At 44.3% G+C, this 18,348-nt stretch overlaps 1 protein-coding gene across 2 annotated transcripts in view; it reads left to right on the forward strand.

The window, feature by feature from the left end:
* The window catches only part of SPI1 (Spi-1 proto-oncogene), a 44,746-nt gene that overhangs the window by 18,258 nt on the left and 8,140 nt on the right, over positions 1–18,348 (forward strand). Inside the window, exons 2-3 of one of the 2 annotated variants that reach the window (XM_066633554.1) lie at positions 2,685–2,778; positions 14,633–14,844. In XM_066633554.1, the coding sequence (XP_066489651.1) occupies positions 2,685–2,778; positions 14,633–14,844 (306 nt within the window). The remainder of the gene's footprint in view (positions 1–2,684; positions 2,779–14,632; positions 14,845–18,348) is intronic. The other variant, XM_066633561.1, reaches the window with a different exon arrangement.

Here is an 18,348-nt window from a genome sequence, read left to right on the forward strand (position 1 = left end):
ATTTCAATATTTAATTTTTAATATATTAGACTTGATGGTATGTGACTACACTTGGGGAAATGTTACAGACTTGTACTTTTAACACACTATTATGTATATTCTTTTAACAATGTTAGTAAATGAGACTGACTCCTGGGTAAGTGTCGGTAGAATTGCAGCCTAGCATTTCTAAAAATGGTCCTGCTTGATGATGTCACTTCCAGTCATGACATCACTTCCGGTGGGTCCTGACAGATTCTCATTCTAAAAAGTGGGTCCCGGTGCTAAATATGTGAGAACCACATACAACTCCTATGCTGATACAAATTGTATGCATGGAGATGGTATCTGGGATCCTGCATGGTCTCTATGCGCATTTACTGCACATGCAGTGATTATGTGAGTGCTGTAGTGACAGGAAATGCAAAGGAGACTTTCTCAGAGAATTGCTAAGGATGTTAGGAATTGACTGTGTGCTAAGCTGGGCTACAGCAATGGAATCCTGTTTGTTCCACAGCCTGTTCCCACCCTGACAGGGTGTAAGACTGTAGTACTCAGTGCAGGTTACTGATGGCTAGGAAGCCACATAGGGACTCCTACAAAAAGGATGTAGTTTAATTATGTTCAGCAACAGGTGTCTTGACTATTGTTGCGAAAGTTTTCTTTTGCCAATGAATGAGAGTCAGCTTGAATCCTATAATCCTAACATTGTAAGAACCTCCCCTTTCAAAGAACATGCGAAGAGCCCTGCTGGGTCAGGCCAAAAGCCCATCTAGTTCAGCTTCCTGTATCTCAGTGGCCCACCGAATGCCTCAGGGAGCATACAAGACAACAAGAGACCTGCATCCTGGTGCCATTCCTTGCATCTGGCATTCTGAGAAGCAATACTTAAACCAGCTTTTGCTGTTGGCTTTTATTGGCTTAAGCGCAGGAGTGGACTGGCCATGAGGCTGACTCAAGTACCTACTTTTGAGTGGCAAATGGACAAGGCAAATGCCCCACCCAGATGCCTGCCCATCTCTAGCTTGTCTCCCACTGAGCCACTTCAATAGCTCTCCAGTCCTCTTCTCACTTGCTGAGAACGAGCAGGAAGAGGATAGGAGAAGCAGCGGTCTCCGATCACAGCAGTAGAGGAATCTCATCGTTCTTTCATGAGCAAGCAGAACAAGAATGTTCAGCTTTGCCTCCTTCTCCTTTTTGCCTGCCCAAGCAACTGGGTAGACCTGGAGGAGGCAGTAGTGGGGCATGCTCATGGTTGTTTGTTTTAATGGGAAGAAACTAGCAGAGGGTGTCAATCTGCCCCAATCCAGGTGGCAGATACACTCAGGCCACTCTTCTATTGGAGAAGCCATTTTCAACCAGTGTGCCATCACACACTGGTGTGTTGCAAATGATCTGCAGGTGTGCCGCAGGAGTTTGGGGGAGGGTCATTTATTAACAGGGCTATTGGGGGATGTGTTTCACCCACTGATAGAGTGGTGTGCCTTGTCAAAATTGTCAAAAAACTGATGGTGTGCCTTGACAGTTCTTGCGACTTGTTGGTGTGCTATGAGATGAAGGAAGGTTGAAACTTGCTGTGTTAGAGGTTGGAAATCTGTCTGACTTGTTGTAATGTTCTTTCCAAGTTGGGTTACAAGATTCTTCATATAAACCGCTGTTCTAGTTCAGTTTGTGCAACACACACACCTGCACATGTAGTACCAAATCAGTTTTCCAGCTAGGATTCTATAATCAGTGTATGTTTTAGGTCAAAATTAAGTGCTTATTTCCACTGAAAAAATAGCATGGAAGCCTGATCCAGATCAGAACTATGGTATGGAGCTAGGAAGTGATTAATCTTCCATGCTGTTTTTCCATGAGAATCCCTCCTTCAGTAGATTTTTTACCTCTGAAAGTGTCATTTCTGCAATGGCACCTTATTTATTTATTTTTCACATTTTTAGTCCTTCAGAGGGGCATCTGCAGCCTGGGTCTGGCCTCTCTCAGGGTGATGTACACAGTTGCTCTCTTCCTTTTGTTCTCACCACAACCCTGTGAGGTAGGTGAGGCAGAGAGAATGTGACTGGCCCAAGGTCACCCAGGAAGCTTCATGGCTGAAGGGGGGATTTGAACCTGGATCCTCCAGATCTAAATTGCCTCCCAAACCACTACACCACCCCTGGCTCTCCACCTTTGGGAATACATTGCTTTGGGGGCAATTTTTGGTAGGAAAATGGTGTACAAGTAAAAGGTGAAACACCCTCCAGCTTCACATAGTGGTCATGATCTGGACTGAGATTCTGTGGACCTGCTGTTTTTAAAATAAACCTATATCTAGACAGCACATTTAATGTCACCATAGTTTGGTTGACTTCTGCTTCCCTATTATATTTCTGCAATGTGGCTTAACCCTACAAAGAAAAACCGCTCTTGTACTGGATCCCTAACTGCTACTGGTACGCTGTGGCTGGGGCTCTTTCCTATTCTAATTTCTCACTATGTTCATGAGCAAAATCTCCCTACTTTGCCGACTGATTTTTAAAAACATATTTCCCTGAAACAAGGGATTTTGAAGACTTTCCTCTTCATTCACTGAAGCGCACTGTTTCTGCAGATATAAATAACTGCGTTTTTCTGGTATCCCCAGTCCTGTTCCTCTTAACTGACAAAGTGTGAAACATTGGGCTTGGAGTCCTCATTGCTAACCATTCCTCATCTTTCTGCAGCCCTCTGAAGATCTGGTACCCTATGAATCAGAGCTTTACAGACAGTCCCATGATAGTTACCAGTATCTCAACAGTGATGCAGACAGTCATGGTGGTAAGTGAAAAATAAAGTATCTGGGAACACCAGAAAAATGGGTTTATTGTGCATTCCTTCCTTTTGTAGAAGAGGAATAATGTCTGTTGTCTTTTACTGTTTAATTTTAGCCGTAATGCTTTGTGGCAGTCCTGAGTTCAAGCCATGTTGCAGCATCTGGATTCATTAAATAGAAACATGGCTTTCAGGCAGTAGGTAGCAATTGTGATCCTGGCCCATGTGCCACCCGGGGGTAGGATCACAGAATGCCATCCCCCCAGGAGACTGCTGTCCCCCACTTATCAGTGGCATTCGGAGCCTCAAGCAGCATTCTCTAGCCCTCCAGAAGCCTACTGAGGCCTTCAGTTAAACATCACTTCCGGTTTTCCAATGAAAACCGGAAGTGATGTTTACCTGGAAGCCTCAGAAGGCTTTCGGAGGGCTTGAGGATGCAGTGTGAGGCCTCCCCGGCCCTAAGAAAGATTCCGGAGGGTGGACGGTGACATGGCAGCAGGAAGGCCACAGGCATGGCGCTCTGGGGCATTTGTCCCCCTGACCCTCCAGGTGTGTCAATGGTAGGTAGTTTCAGGTTGCAGCAGCCTCATCTCATGGACTAAAGCAGGAAACTAGGCTGAGAGACAAGCTGCTTGCTTATTTTGGTTCCATCAGTCTAAGATTTTTCCATAGACCTTCCAGAGAGTTTTGTAATAAATACATGCTTTCTGATTAAGCACGACAGAGTCTCACATTATTTTTTACAGTTTCCACAACACAATATTTTGATGTGAAGGATGGGACTAGGACAAGGCATTGTTCTAGTCAGACTGAGGCCAGACTGGAGGTTTTAACTGGAAGGGAAGGGAGGAATTTCTTTTTCCTCCTGCAGCTGTGGCTAAAGCGGTCACATTGGGCAACAGTTGATATGAGTCAGTCAGCATCATGGGACATTTCTGCTGAAAGGCTCTCTGGTACATGGAAACTTACAGAATACAAAGTCCAGAGCAGGAGCTGACGGTTTGTGCTGCCAGAACATTGACTCAGTTTGCTCCCTTACAGCGTTTGCTCCACAAGACACAACAGGTTTCATCAACAATAAGACTGCATTCATTTTATATTTTTTTTATTTGAAACTTTTTCCCCTTCTTTTCCCTCGTCCCAAAAGAAAGGTGCCAAAGGTGACTTATTAACAAAAATCAAAACAATAAAATTACAATATAAACCAAATAATACAAAACCAACAAATAGCAACAGACTCCTTAAAAGCAAAACTCCCTCCCCGAAACAAAACAATCTCCATTTGAAGCTGGTAAGAACTACAGTTTGGCAAGTATATTTTAGAGAGTCAGGGGAGAAAGAATTAACCCATTTCTGCCCAGCCCACAGGTGTACACATTTGATCCCTTTGCCAGCAGTCTGAGGCAAAGAGGCAAAGAAAGAAGGCCCATAGCCAGGGAGACAGACCAGGGACAGACTGCACTTGCTCCCAGTGTGGAAGGGATTGTCACTCCCGAATCGGCCTTTCAGCCACACTAGACGCTGTGTCAGAACCACCTTTCAGAGCGCGATACCGTAGTCTTTCGAGACTGAAGGTTGCCAATACCTGTTGCATATATGCAACATTGGGCAGAAATGGCTTAAGTAGAAATGTGTAGACCAGTGGTTCTCAAACTGTGGGTTGGGACCCACTTGGTGGGTCATGACCCGATTTCTGGTGGGTCGCGAGAAGCTGGTGGCAGCCATCTTGGAAGATGGCAAAAGACCTAGGTGATGCCATTTTAGAAGTGGGCAAAGCCTGGGCATCGCCATTTTAAACTTCCCGGCATTGAGACATAATAAGAGCGGCTTGCACATGTGCAAAGAAAGCAGCGTGCCACTTTTCCCCAGAAAGCGTGCTGCTGCCTTCCAGCTGGACCTCCCTCTGCACTTGGAGGCTTCCCTCAGGGGGGCCAATCGCGGAGTGCAGGCTTGGATTGCAGGCAAAGAAGGACCAGGAGAAACATGGATGAGCCAGCCAGGCTTCTCCCCTCCAACCTTTGTCAGCTTGGCTGCCTTGATGGGATGGGCTGCCTCAGGGTTGCAAGACAGAGCAGCTCCCCCCCCCCCCCCGCAGCTGGACTGGGTTGGAGAGTGTAAGCGGAAACCTGAACACAGGGCTTGGGTGAGTAGAGGCAGACCCGCGTGATCTCCTCTCTTGTGAGCCTGCTTTGAAAGCAGCATCGCCGTCACCACCACCCCACTGCCGTTCTCGTCCTCCACATCACAACCTCTCTCCCTCTCTGACATCACCTGGAAGCCGCGATCCTTTCCTGCCCTGACTAGCACGTCCTCTCTTTATGTCTTTGCTGGGGTGAGGGGGGATCCCTGGTTGCCTGGCTGCCAAGAGAGCACCCAGGAGGTGGGGGAGGAGGGAGGGCAAGCCTGCCATGTGGGGGGGAAGCACCCAGGGAGAGTGCTGCTCCCCCAGCCACTTCTCTGACGTGCACCCTTCCCCTCTTCTTACTTCTCTCTTAGGCTGCAATTCTGTCTACTCTTACCTGGGAGTAAGCCCCATTGCCAATAATGGGAGTCAATTCTGAGTAGACGTGCTTAGGCTTGGGGGAGATGAGGGGAAGTGTCCCTGTTTATCTTCCTTCTGAGGGGGATACTACTGTTTTTATTTCCTTTATTTACAAAAGCTCAAGCTACTTCTTGTATTGAGGTGCATGAGTAGGGTGCACTTGTTTCTGCCTAGTGCTGAGCACAGTATCAATAGCCACATCAGTGTTTGTTAGTTTCAATCACAATACAAGAAGTAGCTTGAGATTTTGTAAATAAAGACAGAAATAAAAACAGTAGTAAATAAATACACAAATATTTTGTTCCAGATGTTGTTTTATTTTTTGCTTGATAGGAATGGTAGCGAGGGCAGGGAGAATTGGAAGAAGCTTCTGAGCTGGAATACTGTCTCTTGTCATTTACAGTTTGAGTTTCTAGGCAAGAACTTCCTGCTTGATGACATCACTTCTGGCTCTGACATCACAGTGAAGTCACTTCCTTTTGATGATGTCATTTCTGGCTATGACATCACTTCTGGTGGGCCCCAGACAGATTTTCATTCTCAGAAGTGGGTCCCGGGCTAAAATGGGTGAGAACCACTGGTGTAGACATTATGTATATGTACAACTTCAAAGAGATTAGGAATGTTGCAGCCAAGATGCTGCCTCGCTTCAGGGGTTAGGATTGCATTACAGCTACTCCTTTTTTTTAAAAGCCTTGTACTTTTGCAATTTAAATGCAAATTGGCTTTCTGAAGCCTTGTAAGATGATGCTAGTGGAAGGGACTGCCTGGTGCTCAGTTTCTGGTCTTTCTTGCTGATGCTGTTTTATCTTAGGCAAGCGGTTCCCAAACTCACCTGATCAACAACAACCCTCTCCAGCTCTGGAACCCAGAAATGAATGGCAATGACACATTTTGCATCACATGATGATGTCATCAGCCACTCACTTCTGGGTTGTGAGGCCAATAAGTAACCTAAAAATAGTAGTAAGAAGACCAGGGAAAGCAGGAGGGCTTTTCTGAGCATGTGGCTTTTGTGCACAGCAGCTCTGCCTACTGAGCTCCTTATCACTATTTGTAGGCTCATGCCACAGTCTCACTGCTCAGTGGCGGTCTTCTTGTGACACCCCAGGGGGTTCCTCACGACGTTGCATGGCATTGTGAGACACAGATTGGAAACCTCTGCCTTACGCACACATTCTCTGGTTTGGCTGGTGTTTCAGACTTAATGCTCTGAATGCTTAATCACCCCCAAAGACAAAATGCCAGAGGACATGTGGTGGTTGCGCATGGGAATGCTGCTAACATAGCCTTTCACTGGTGAATAACTCCATGGTATTGCAATGTGGTGACTGGCCCCACAATTGTGGATGCATTTTCTGTATTTTTAACAGAATGCTTTATATTCTTATGAACACAGGGCTCTTGGGTTCAGGAATTTTATTTACAAGGCAGTCCTTGGTATCGTGCTTTTTGGCCCTTAGAAGGCCTTCTGAGGGTTAGGGAGACTGTGTAGCCTCTCTGGCCCTCGAAAATCCCTCCAGTCATGAGCTCTGGTCACATTCAGAGGACAACAGGTGGTCTACCCCAAAGGTACTGAGCCCGCAGATATTCAAATCTGCAGTTACTGAACCCACAGATACCAAGGGCCCCCTGTATTTATCTTTTTTAAATTTAAAATATTTAAATCTCGCTTTATCCCAAGCTCAAAGCAGTGTACAACATATAAAAAATGTAATTTAAAATAGCTGAAAACAATATATATATAACTACAAATAAGCAGCTAATATAAAACCAATTAATATCCATGCCATACTAGTGGATAAACTGAACACTGTTAAGAGTACCTTATCAGTGGCATAGCCTGAGGCATCTGCTGCCTAGGATCACAGAAAATTTGGTGCACCTGACACAATGAAATCAAAATTAATTAATAGATTATTAATTAATATATCATTAATTCAAATATATTAAGAAGCAGTAATAAATTATCAATCTCTTGCTATGAAATTCAGCATGCTCCGACCTCATAATTTAGACCTGTGTTTCTCTAACCGTGGGTCAGGACCCACTATGTGGGTTGCGAGCCAAGTTCAGAAGGGTCCCCATTCATTTCAATATTTTATTTTTAATATATTAAACTTGATGCTGCATTTGGGGAAATGTTACAGACCTGTACTTTTAACAAGCTACTATGTATATTCTCTTAACAATGATAGTAAATGGAACTTACACCTAGGTAAGCGTGAGTAGGATTGCAGCCTAGGATTGTTAAAGATCTTCCTGCTTGATGATGTCACTTCCAGTCATGACATCACTTCTGTTGGGTTCTGACAGATTCTCATTCTAAAAAGTGGGCCCTGGTGCCAAATGTGTGAGAACCACTGATTGAGACAATTGAGGAAAGAAGTGAAATAATATCAATATGAAAATAAAGCTAAAATGTGAAAGTTGACAGAGAGATGAATTAACAAACAAATGAATAAAACTAATAAATTAGACAACTTTTTCATAAACATTTCCAAACAAAACTGAATAAATGTGGGCTGTGGGTTGCAAGCAATAAAATCAACAATGACGAACTCTTTCACCAGTGTAGGGTGAAATCACTTTATGAAGCATCCTAAAAGCCAGGAACAGTGGTAAAACTAATATACTACTATAGGCTGGGCATCCCTTTTCCAGAATTCTGAAATACAGAATAATCCAAAATATGGAACTTTTTTTAGCGTTTAACTTGACTTTTTATATTTATTTGCTAAAGAAATAAAAACACAAACTTTGTTTTTCATGCAAAAACTTTGTTTCGTACAAAAAATTATTTAAAATACTGTATAAAATTACCTTCAGGTTATGTGTATAAGGGGTAAATGAAACGTAAATGAATTTTGTGTTTAGACATGGCCCCATCCCCAAGATCTCTCATTATGTATATGCAAATATTCCAAAATACAGAAAAATTCCATATCCAAAATGCTTATGGTCCCAAGCACTTCGGATAAGGGATGTTCAACGTGTACTACTACTAATACTACTCTCCTTACGACAATGCTGTAAGGAGAGTTACGGCATAATCCCATGTGTTTTACTCAGAAGTACGTCCTTTCTGTTTACTCCCAGGAAAGTGTGTACAAAATTTCAGCCTCAGACTTTTTAGTTGAAAAGTTGAAGCTGAGGGGGAGAGATCTGCCTAAGGCAGGGGTGTCAAACATAAGGCCCAGGGGCCGGGGGCCGGATGCGACCTGCGGAAGCTTTTTATCTGGCCCTCAGGCTCTCAGCTGCTGAGCAATGCTGAGGTGAAACTGCTGAAAAGGTGGTAATGGGCTCATGATAATTGGGCTCTCCCATGTCTTGAAATATGATCAAGATTTGTGTATTTTCTCACCTGTCATTAGCAGCTAATGAGTTCCTACATGAGAACAGAGTGTTCATTTCTGGTTTTGACCTGTTTAATGACATCACTTCCTGTGTAATGACATCACCTCCGGCCCTCGGCAGGCATCATGAATGCTTTTCAGCCCTCTGTATGACATGAGTTTGACACCCCTGGCCTAAGGCCTAGTGAAAATTCATGGCAGAGCTGAGATTCACAGCTTAGGCTGCAATCCTATCCACACTTACCTGAAAGCAAGTCTCATTGAATATAATGGAACTTCCTTCTGAGTAGACATGCCTTAAATGGGACTCTAAGTCTTTTACAGCTTAAGCCTATGCATATCTACTCTGAAGTAGATCCTGTGCATTGACCTACTTGAATTTAATTGTGTTCAGTTAGATTTACTCCCAGGCAAGTGTGTATAGGATTGCAGCGTTAGGCACTGTATCTCCACCTATTCTGAAGAAGGCAACTGGAGCAAAGTTAGACTTCTGCTGCATTAGCACAATTGCTTGTGCACAAACGATTATGCAATGGCAGCTAAAGCATATTCGGAGGATCAGGCTGACACATTGCAGGCTGAGCACTAATTCTTTGTAGAGAAGAGATCACTCGGTTATTCACACACCTACAGCAGAAAGCATCTGATTCCAGGAGGAATAAAACGAAGATCAGAACATACAGTACAGAAAGGTGCTGCCCCAATAGATCCAAAATCCACCACTTCTCCCAGACTGCACCCTGATTGGAAAAAAAATGCACCCCTCTTGTGCATGCAGTCTGCCTTGCTAACTCCTTTTCGTTGCATTCTTCCTCAGCAGCCCAGCTGCTTGGGTGGCCAAGGAGAGGAGAGTGTGGTGGGGTGGAACACAGTGATCCAAAGACCCTCCCATGCCTCCTTCCTCATATCTCCAGGTCCTCTGTCCATTGCTGCCTCCTCCTACCTGCTCCCACCAGCTTGGTAGAAACAAACAGGATGGGTGGAACATGCTGGGAGTACTCAGCATGCTCCACCCATCCTGTTCCTTTGCACAGGTCTGAGCAAACAGCAAGCAAGTGGAAGCAGCAATGATAGACACAGGCCCTCAAGATGAAAAGAAGTCATGGGGGAATCCTTCTTCTTCTTCTTGCGCACTTGGCCTTCTTACTGGGCGGGCAAGAAGGAGAAGAAAGCTGAATGACCTTGTTCTGTTCACATGTGGAAGCAAGCAAACAGAATAGGATCCCTTGCTGCGTTTCAGTGGTGCAACAGGGACTATGAAAGTGCTATGATGCACTGTCTAAGCAGCCCCTCCCACTAGCCATTGGAGCCATTCTGGGCAGCAATGGCAATGCGCAGGCACATTGGCTCCAATGGCTGGTGAGAGGGTCATTTACACAGTGCTTTGCAGCACCTGCAGTACTTACTGTGCCGCTCCCCCATAGCTATGCCATTGCGGCATCTTTCTGCCTCTCCAGCTTCTCTGCCACAACTGCTTGCAGCAATGGGACAGCTAGAGGAAGAGGTGGCATTGCCGCTGCCCCAATCCTCTTCTTACTCTCAGCAAGCATGAAGAAGGCTGGTGTGCAAGTTAAAACAGCTGAGTGGGTGCCAAGCCAGAAGGGGCATTTCTCAGTTCACTACTCCCTTCCAACTTGATGCTCAAAGTAGCTGCATCAGTCAGCCTCATGGCTAGGCCAACCCTGTTTACAGAAGAGTAACCCGTGCAGCTCTGTTGCACTAAACACAGAGAAAAGTATTGTGGCATCTTGAAGCCTAACAAATATACTGGGGCATGTACAGCTGGGGGCGTGTTGAAGGTGGATATCAGTAGCAGCACTGATATTATGTGCTCCCATTCCAGGCTAATCTCTCCCCTTTGGTCCCACTCGGATTTACACCCGCCAAAGAGCTGACGTGGGTCTGAATAGGAGCATAGAACAGCAGGGTAGATAAATAAAAACGTTTTTATTGGCTTCTCCATTTCTGGCTGGTCCCCAACTGGCCCATAGCATGCAGCTGAAGCTGTGCCAGTATGGTTGCATGCTACAGGCCAACCCAGAATAGGATTGGGCTGTTAGCCTATGTCTGGAATTGCGCTGGCTCAAGTGACGTTTCTGTCCTTTTGCTCTTGTGACTCCAAGACACCGCTAGGCTACAGCCTATGGGTACTGTGATCATTCGGTTTGAATGGAAAAACAAATTATTTTGAGGCTGCAGTGTATGTAGAAGAACTAGACATCTCTAAAAAGAGAGGAGAGAGAGAAGCGTTCCCCCTCATTTGGGTTCATCTCAATCTTCCTTTCCTACTGCCCTTATCATTCAGCTTCTCCACAAGAACCAAATCTCTTCGCTAGTGTCCTCATCATTTCTATGAAATTGTGTATGGTAACAAAAAGAAACAGTGACAACCAACATGCACCAGTCACACAGAGAAGGAAGAGGGGGGCTACACTGGCTCATAGGATAGTGGGATCAAATATGACAAAATTCACATTTTGATTTCAGACTGTTTTGTCAAAGTGATTTCTGCAAATTCTAATGACGTCTAGGCAGAAATATAAGGGGGAAAAGTGGGTGTCTGCTATTGTGAACATTGTGAAGCTTTCTCATATATATGGAATGATTTCCTGTGAAGTAGAACTGGGTTAAAAAAAAAAAAAAAGGTCTTTTGGAGCATGACTTGGTTCTGTATCCCAACGGATGAATGTCACTTCTTTGAGTGAAGAGAGAGAAGTGAGCTTTGTCCTTCCTTTAACCTTTCACTACATAAAAGACAAACATTCACCATGTCTCTACAACACAGAGTTCTCTCACATCCTCTTTCACTTCTCATGACAGCTCTCAGAATGACTCCAGCATTAAAAGCCACCCACCTCTTACTGATATTCCCTTTAGTCAAAAAGCTTTCACTCTTTCCCATACCGTCCTTAGAGCTGGAAGAAGGAGAAAAGGAAGACCAGCCCAAGACCACCCGAGGCAGCATGCCAAATGCTTTCCCCCTTACCCAATGATGTGCCAGCCTCCTCTCCTAACCCTTTCCAATGTTCATTGGAACAATGTTCCAATGTTCAATTCTCCTCTCTTCCATATTTCCTCTTCCTTTCTTCCTTTTCTAATCCAGGCAGTGGAAGGAGAAGGAGGAGCAGTAGAGGCAAGTAGGTGGACAGAGAGATAAGCACTCCCCACGAATGTTCTGCCTGAGGCAAGCACTTCCACTGGCTTCATGGATGGGCCAGCCTGAGAACAGCAACCCATTAAAAACTTGAATATGATTGAGAATGTACAGGAAAATAAAGACCAAGGGTTAGTGCTGGAGCACATGCATTGCATGCACAAACTCCCTGGATCAATTTCCTTACATTTCCAATTGCAGAATTTGAAACAGCAGACTAAAAGAGACTTTTTCTGCCTTGGAAGAGCTACTGGCCATCAGAATAAACAATATTGGCTAGTAGGATCAGTGATCTGGTATTGTTTAAACATAACACATATAAGATTGAATACAGCTATAATTTATCATTGGCTGTGAATATCTTTGGAATATATGTAATATATATTGGCATGTAAGTACTATATAGTCATAATTATATGTAATTATAACACTGAGGGCGCAATCCTAACCCCTTATGTCAGTGCTTTCCAGCACTGACATAAGGGCAATGCAGCTCTGAGGTAAGGGAACAAATATTCCCTTACTTTGAGGAGACCTCCATGAGTGACACCCAACTGCAGGATGCAGCACATGTCCCATTGGCACCGCTATGCCAGTGCTGGAAAGAACTGACATAAGGGGTGAGGATTGCGCCCTAATGTTTCTGCTGAGCCATGCCAGAGCTCAGGATCAATATGCATACCACATCCGTCTGTTGAGACTGTGGGTTGAGGGAAACCGTGCAAGCTTGGTAGATCATGATGATCAGGCAGTCATCTGATTGCCTTAACAGACAGACAGCTCATAATTCTGCCCACAGAGATAGCTGTCTCTCAACTCTTTCAACTTCTCTTGACAGGTATTTTTTGAATGACAGTTTTCATTTCAAATGATAACATTTTAAAAGACGTTGCCCATTCAAAATGTAATTTGGTGGTGCTATTCATGAAGTACAGTGAGAAAATAAATACAGTGTATGCATGTCATTCATTTAATTTTGGTATGTTGTATGTCTGGGGGGAAGGTTATCCTGGATAGTAGACAGAACAGTCATAGTCCACTAATACGAAAGTCGAACTTGAAATTCTGGCATCAACACAGCAGCGGAGTATTGAAGTAATTCCTAACTCTGATGTATGGCCAGTTAGACATGATTGGGTTAGCCCAGTGGTTCTCAAACTCTCTGGGAGAGTTCTGCCTTGGGACAGGCAGAGAGCCTCTGGGAGAGTTTGAGAGCCACTAAGTTCTTGCGTGGGCGGGAGGGGGGAGGCAGCAGGGGCGGGGGAAGGCAGTGGCGCGATCCCCAGGATTGTGCCGCTCAGGGGGGCTGCAGGGCCTTGGGCACACGTACCCAAGCGCCTGCAGTCTCCCGGGGGTGCAGGGAGCCCGGTGTGACCTGCAGCAGGGCTCCCCGCAGCAGTGAAAATGGATGCAGAGCGCATCTCCTTTCACTGCTGCGGGGAGCCCTGCTGCAGGTCGCACCGGGCTCTCCGCGCCTCTGGGAGGCTTCAGGGCACAATCCTGGGAATCGTGCCACTGCCTCCTCCCTGCCTCTAGGCTGCCCCCGCCCCTTAAGGGGGCCAGGGCCCACACGCTGGGGCGTCGCGACACCTGTTTGAAATGCCCCGGGTTAGCCTATCCATGAGGCCACTGAGGAAGTAGCATCAGACAGCAACTTAGCAGGGAGTGCCCCCTCCATCCACTCACTCACTCACTCCTCCTCCCACTCCCTGGATGGGAAAAAGGCAATGGGAATTGAGTTGAAGAAGTGTGGAGGTCATGAGGGAGAGGAATTAATTCCTACCTGCCACAGTCATGATGCAGATTGTGCTCTATATTTCTACTCCCCATTGCTAGTAGCAGCGCAAGGAGGGATGATTTGGATTGGGGCCCCCATGTAGGGGCAAAAGTTTGACCTCTCCATGCTGTAGCCCCAGTCAAAACTGGGTGTGTCCCTACAGCTGCTTTCAACCAAAAATAAAAATAAAATATTGTAAGTGTATTTACAGTTTTCCACCTCAAGTCTAGTCTAGTTTTCCACATCAAGTCTAGTTTGCCCCACTGTTCCAGAGTCAGAACTGGCTATTTGGTATCTCTCAGACAAGACCATAGATCATGTCCTTCATAATGCTCTGGTAAAATAATGTGTTTTGAAATGGAACTGATGCATCTAATCAGAGGAAGTTACAGGTAATTCCACAGATAAAAACCTGCCATCAGTGACAATTTTCTTGTAACTTCCAAATGCAGGAGAGCTGTGTCAGCATTAGCATCAGGAGTGCCAAGCATTGTGCATTAACTTTTTTTTTTTTGTCAATAAAATGGCCTTGTGGCTGCTGTACAAATGAAACCTTTATGAGTCTTAGCATTTATAGGCTACACCCTGAGGGCGGGCTGGCTGGCCGGCCAATGATGGTGTGATACCACACCATCCTGCTTAGACAGGTGTTCGTCCAGCTGGTTGAGATCATGTGGTATGTGGCATGTTTCAATAGTTCGTGGTGTGGTGACAGTTAGAAGTCACTATGTTATTTCAAGATAGTATGCCACTCCCACAGCAAGTTAGCTGACATGCAGGTGTCCTACAAGAAAATGAGTTCTACAGCAGTGGCATGGCTGCATATGGAGCTATTATTTATGACTGCCTGCCACTGAACTAGAAGTCTACATTTTTTTTTCCATAAGAAAAACTGAGATTCTCAGAAACCTTAATTCTGCCCCAAATATTACAATCCAGTTTGGAAATTCAGTGTGGAATGAAACTGACCCAAGCAGATCTTTTTAGCATTGTGCAAGTAGAAAATGCTGACTTTCATTCTTCTCTATCAGCAGGTGAACTGCTTTTATGTCCATCAGAGCACTACTGGGAATATCACCCACATCCCCTGCACACTGATTTTGAGAACTTTGGGGACAATCACTTTGCAGAACTCCAAAGTGTACAGCCACCGCAGCTACAGCAGCTCTACCGGCATATGGAGATTGAACAGATGCATGTTCTAGATACTGGGATCCCTGCTACACATCTTGGTCTCAATCAGGTACAGTCAACACCCAGACAAGTCATTTGGCAGTGTTTTGGTGTGTTTTTTTAAAAAACAGCTAGCTTAGTATGAAAGCCAAACACAAATGAAAGAGGCCCTACAGAGTAATGTTATAGAAAAGGGGATAATTGTATACATAATAGAAAAAGTTGCTGTTTAACACAATCTTAACAGAGATATTGATCAACAGAGAGAACACTAAATGTAGGTCAGACCACATGCATTTGTGTACAACTTTCTTTAACCAAATACACTCTTGGGGAAGCTGAGAGTTAGAATGGAAAGTGGGACAGAACTGCTTAATTCTCCCCCCAACCGCCAATCATCATTACTCTCAGAACTGCACACATATCCAAGTCTGTCTGCTCCCCCTTTCCCAGGGAAAGATATGATTAATTCTCATGTCTTGTTTTGTTCTGTATCCCTGGGTGACCTACAATAGGAAAGTTGCACTGTGTCTGGACACTGATTCACAGAGCTACTGGGTGTAACCAAATTGTTGTAGCTACCATGTTATAGTTATGAAATTTACTCCTTATTGCAGAAAAGAGTCACCCAAAAAACAAAACAAAACAAAACAAAAAACACCCCAACAGGAGAAAAGCATGAATACTGTTGGATTGTAAATTGTCTTGAATTTTTGAAAGGTGGGAGTAGAAATATTTTAAAATAAATAATATCATCATTAAGGCGATCCAAATTAAAAATAATTCAAACACACTTAACAAAAACTGAAACTGCATCACACGTGGCCACCTGTGACTTGAAAACTATGTGTGACGTTACACACATGACACAGGGGTGCTACCAAAAATAATATCCCTGTGTTGAATTATCTCCCCTCACTCATCTAATGTTAGAACCACTTTCCCTCATAACATTGTGTTGCAAGTTTCCCTGCCCAGCTAGCAATAGCCAACGATGTGGAGTGAAGGTGGAAAAATTCATAATGTGTGATGTTACAGTGCTGGTTAAATGATCTTAACTGTTAACATAGAAGAAGGAGAGGACTTGATACAGGAGGCTGTTTTTGATGGCAGTCTAGTATTACATGTAATGTGTGATTCCAGGCTAAAACTGGGTAGAATCAATGAAGCAGTGGCAGTGCTTGCCCCAGGTTGCATGTAACATGTACTAATGCAAGGGGCCACATCACCAGTTTTCATGTGGCAGTTGTGTGAAAGCACCTGCACATGAAACTCTATGTGAAAAGCAGGTCTGAATGCTAACTTTTTTGTCACATGGTAAGTATAGGGCCAGGGATCATTTTAGACAGGAAGACATTTTCGATAATTACATTTCTGTCCTTCCTTTCCTTCAAGTATCCTACTTTATCCTTTCAGTAAGTAAACTAGTAGTATCCTTGAAGTAGGTTAGATTGGGAGAGAGTGTTCTTTGGTAAAGAACAACCATTGAGTTTTACGGCTGAACAGAGATTTTTAACTCAAGAGTCCCCTGTTCACAGTTGACACCATGTCCACTACACTACACTACACTACACTAATCACTGGTGCTTTAAGATGAGTAGTGCTATTTCCTTACCTCACTGGTATCTGGATACTTTTGGTCTTGTACTCTAATGCACCTCATTGGATATTAAACCTGGCAACCACTGTTGTGATGCTCTGTCTATGTAAACACTCTTGAATGGTTAAGAGCACCAGTGAAGTTCCAATGATGTCACAAGTACCCTTTTAAATGATCACATTATGTCCAGGAAGTCTTAAAATAGAGTTGGTTTGCATTCGGAAAACACTATGCCATGTTTTATGGGGGCTATCACAGATAGGCATACTTGCGCATCTATCTATCTATCTATCTATCTATCTATCTATCTATCTATCTATCTATCTATCTATCTATCTATATCTATCTGTCTGTCTGTCTGTCTGTGTGTTTGTGTGTGTGTGTGTGTGTGTGTGTGTGTGTGTATAATGAATGTGGCCTTCACTGGGTGATGAGCACAGGGGCATGACACCACTACTGGCCAAATTTTTTAAAATCTTGGAATTTTCAAATAATACCATGTTATATATCAATCAATGTGTAATTTCATGCAGAATGCAATGAAATAACCCACATTGAAATATCTCTATTCTGTCAAAAGTTATAGCCAAAAACCAGTGGGGGCAGGGCAATGGTACATCACCACACCCACTCTCCAGGGTATTGCCCCGCCCATTGCATGGGAGGAGATCTATCATAGGGATGATATGCTGGCCTCCCATACCAGGTAACACAAACCCTAGTGACACCACTGCCATGAGCTGTCTCTCAGTACTGTGTTTATAGCAAATGCAAAACCTATACATGCAAGGCAATAATCAGGGTGGTGTCTGAGACACTGTTTTGTGCATGTAGGCAGCACAAATGATTAAACTGGCAATATCTATTATAAACAGATCAAGTACCATCAATGTACATGGTGATTTGCAGCAAGTTCCTGTCCTGAAGAGCTTACACCTCACAGTCTACAGTTTGAGAGTGGAGAATATTAATAGCCTCAAATGAAGTGGAGAATATCAAAAGCCTCAAAAGAGAACAAATTTATAAGTATTTTTGAATGAACATCACAAACTATAGAAGAGCTCTCTGGGCCCCCATATTCATGTAGTTTTGCAGTTGATTCTCTTGTGCTTTAGGGCAACATGCACCCTTCTGTGTCCTCTAAAGTATACATGTTCATTGAGCTTTTGCATGAAATCAGACCATCAGTTGCACTTGAGAGGAAGCACATGTGTCCTAAGACAGGCTGGCTGCAGGAGGGACAGTCTTCCCAAGTGCATGTTGCCCTCCCTGTTGACCAGAAATGTTCACATGGAAAGGAACCACACCATTGGTCACATGTTTTGTACATCTAGACATGACCACAATAGTGTGGGAAGTGGCCATGGGGAAGTGGGTCCCACAATGACATGACAATGTATGTATCTCCCTGAGAGGAACAAAAGGAAGAAAAATAGAAAGATGGCAGGGTCCAATAATTCAGGGTGAAAATGTAGAAACTGCAATGCAGCTTTGAGAAATCAATTATCTGCATTGCATCATTTGTCTGTTCAAAAGTCATGGTATTGCAACTTATTTAAAATGCTTTCAGAACATCATCATATCATAGACACAGTAGTACAATTATTCTTGGAGAGGGGGAAGCAAATAAGAGGACTCTATAGTTTGTGATGAAAAGAGAGAAAACAAGAGCACCTTAGTTATAATTCACAGATTCATGTTGTTGGCAACCTTCAGTCTCAAAAGACTATGGTATTGCGCTCTGAAAGGTGGTTCTGGAACAGCGTCTAGTGTGGCTGAAAAGGCCGATTCGGGAGTGACAGTCCCTTCCACACCGGGAGCAAGTGCAGTCTGTCCCTGGTCTGTCTCCCTGGCTATGGGCCTTCCTTCTTTGCCTCTTTGCCTCAGTCTGTTGGCCAAGTGTCTCTTCAAACTGGGAAAGGCCATGCTGCACAGCCTGCCTCCAAGCGGGCCGCTCAGAGGCCAGGGTTTCCC

This window comes from Tiliqua scincoides, chromosome 1, assembly GCF_035046505.1.
Source record: "Tiliqua scincoides isolate rTilSci1 chromosome 1, rTilSci1.hap2, whole genome shotgun sequence".
Taxonomy (NCBI): Eukaryota; Metazoa; Chordata; class Lepidosauria; order Squamata; family Scincidae; genus Tiliqua; species Tiliqua scincoides.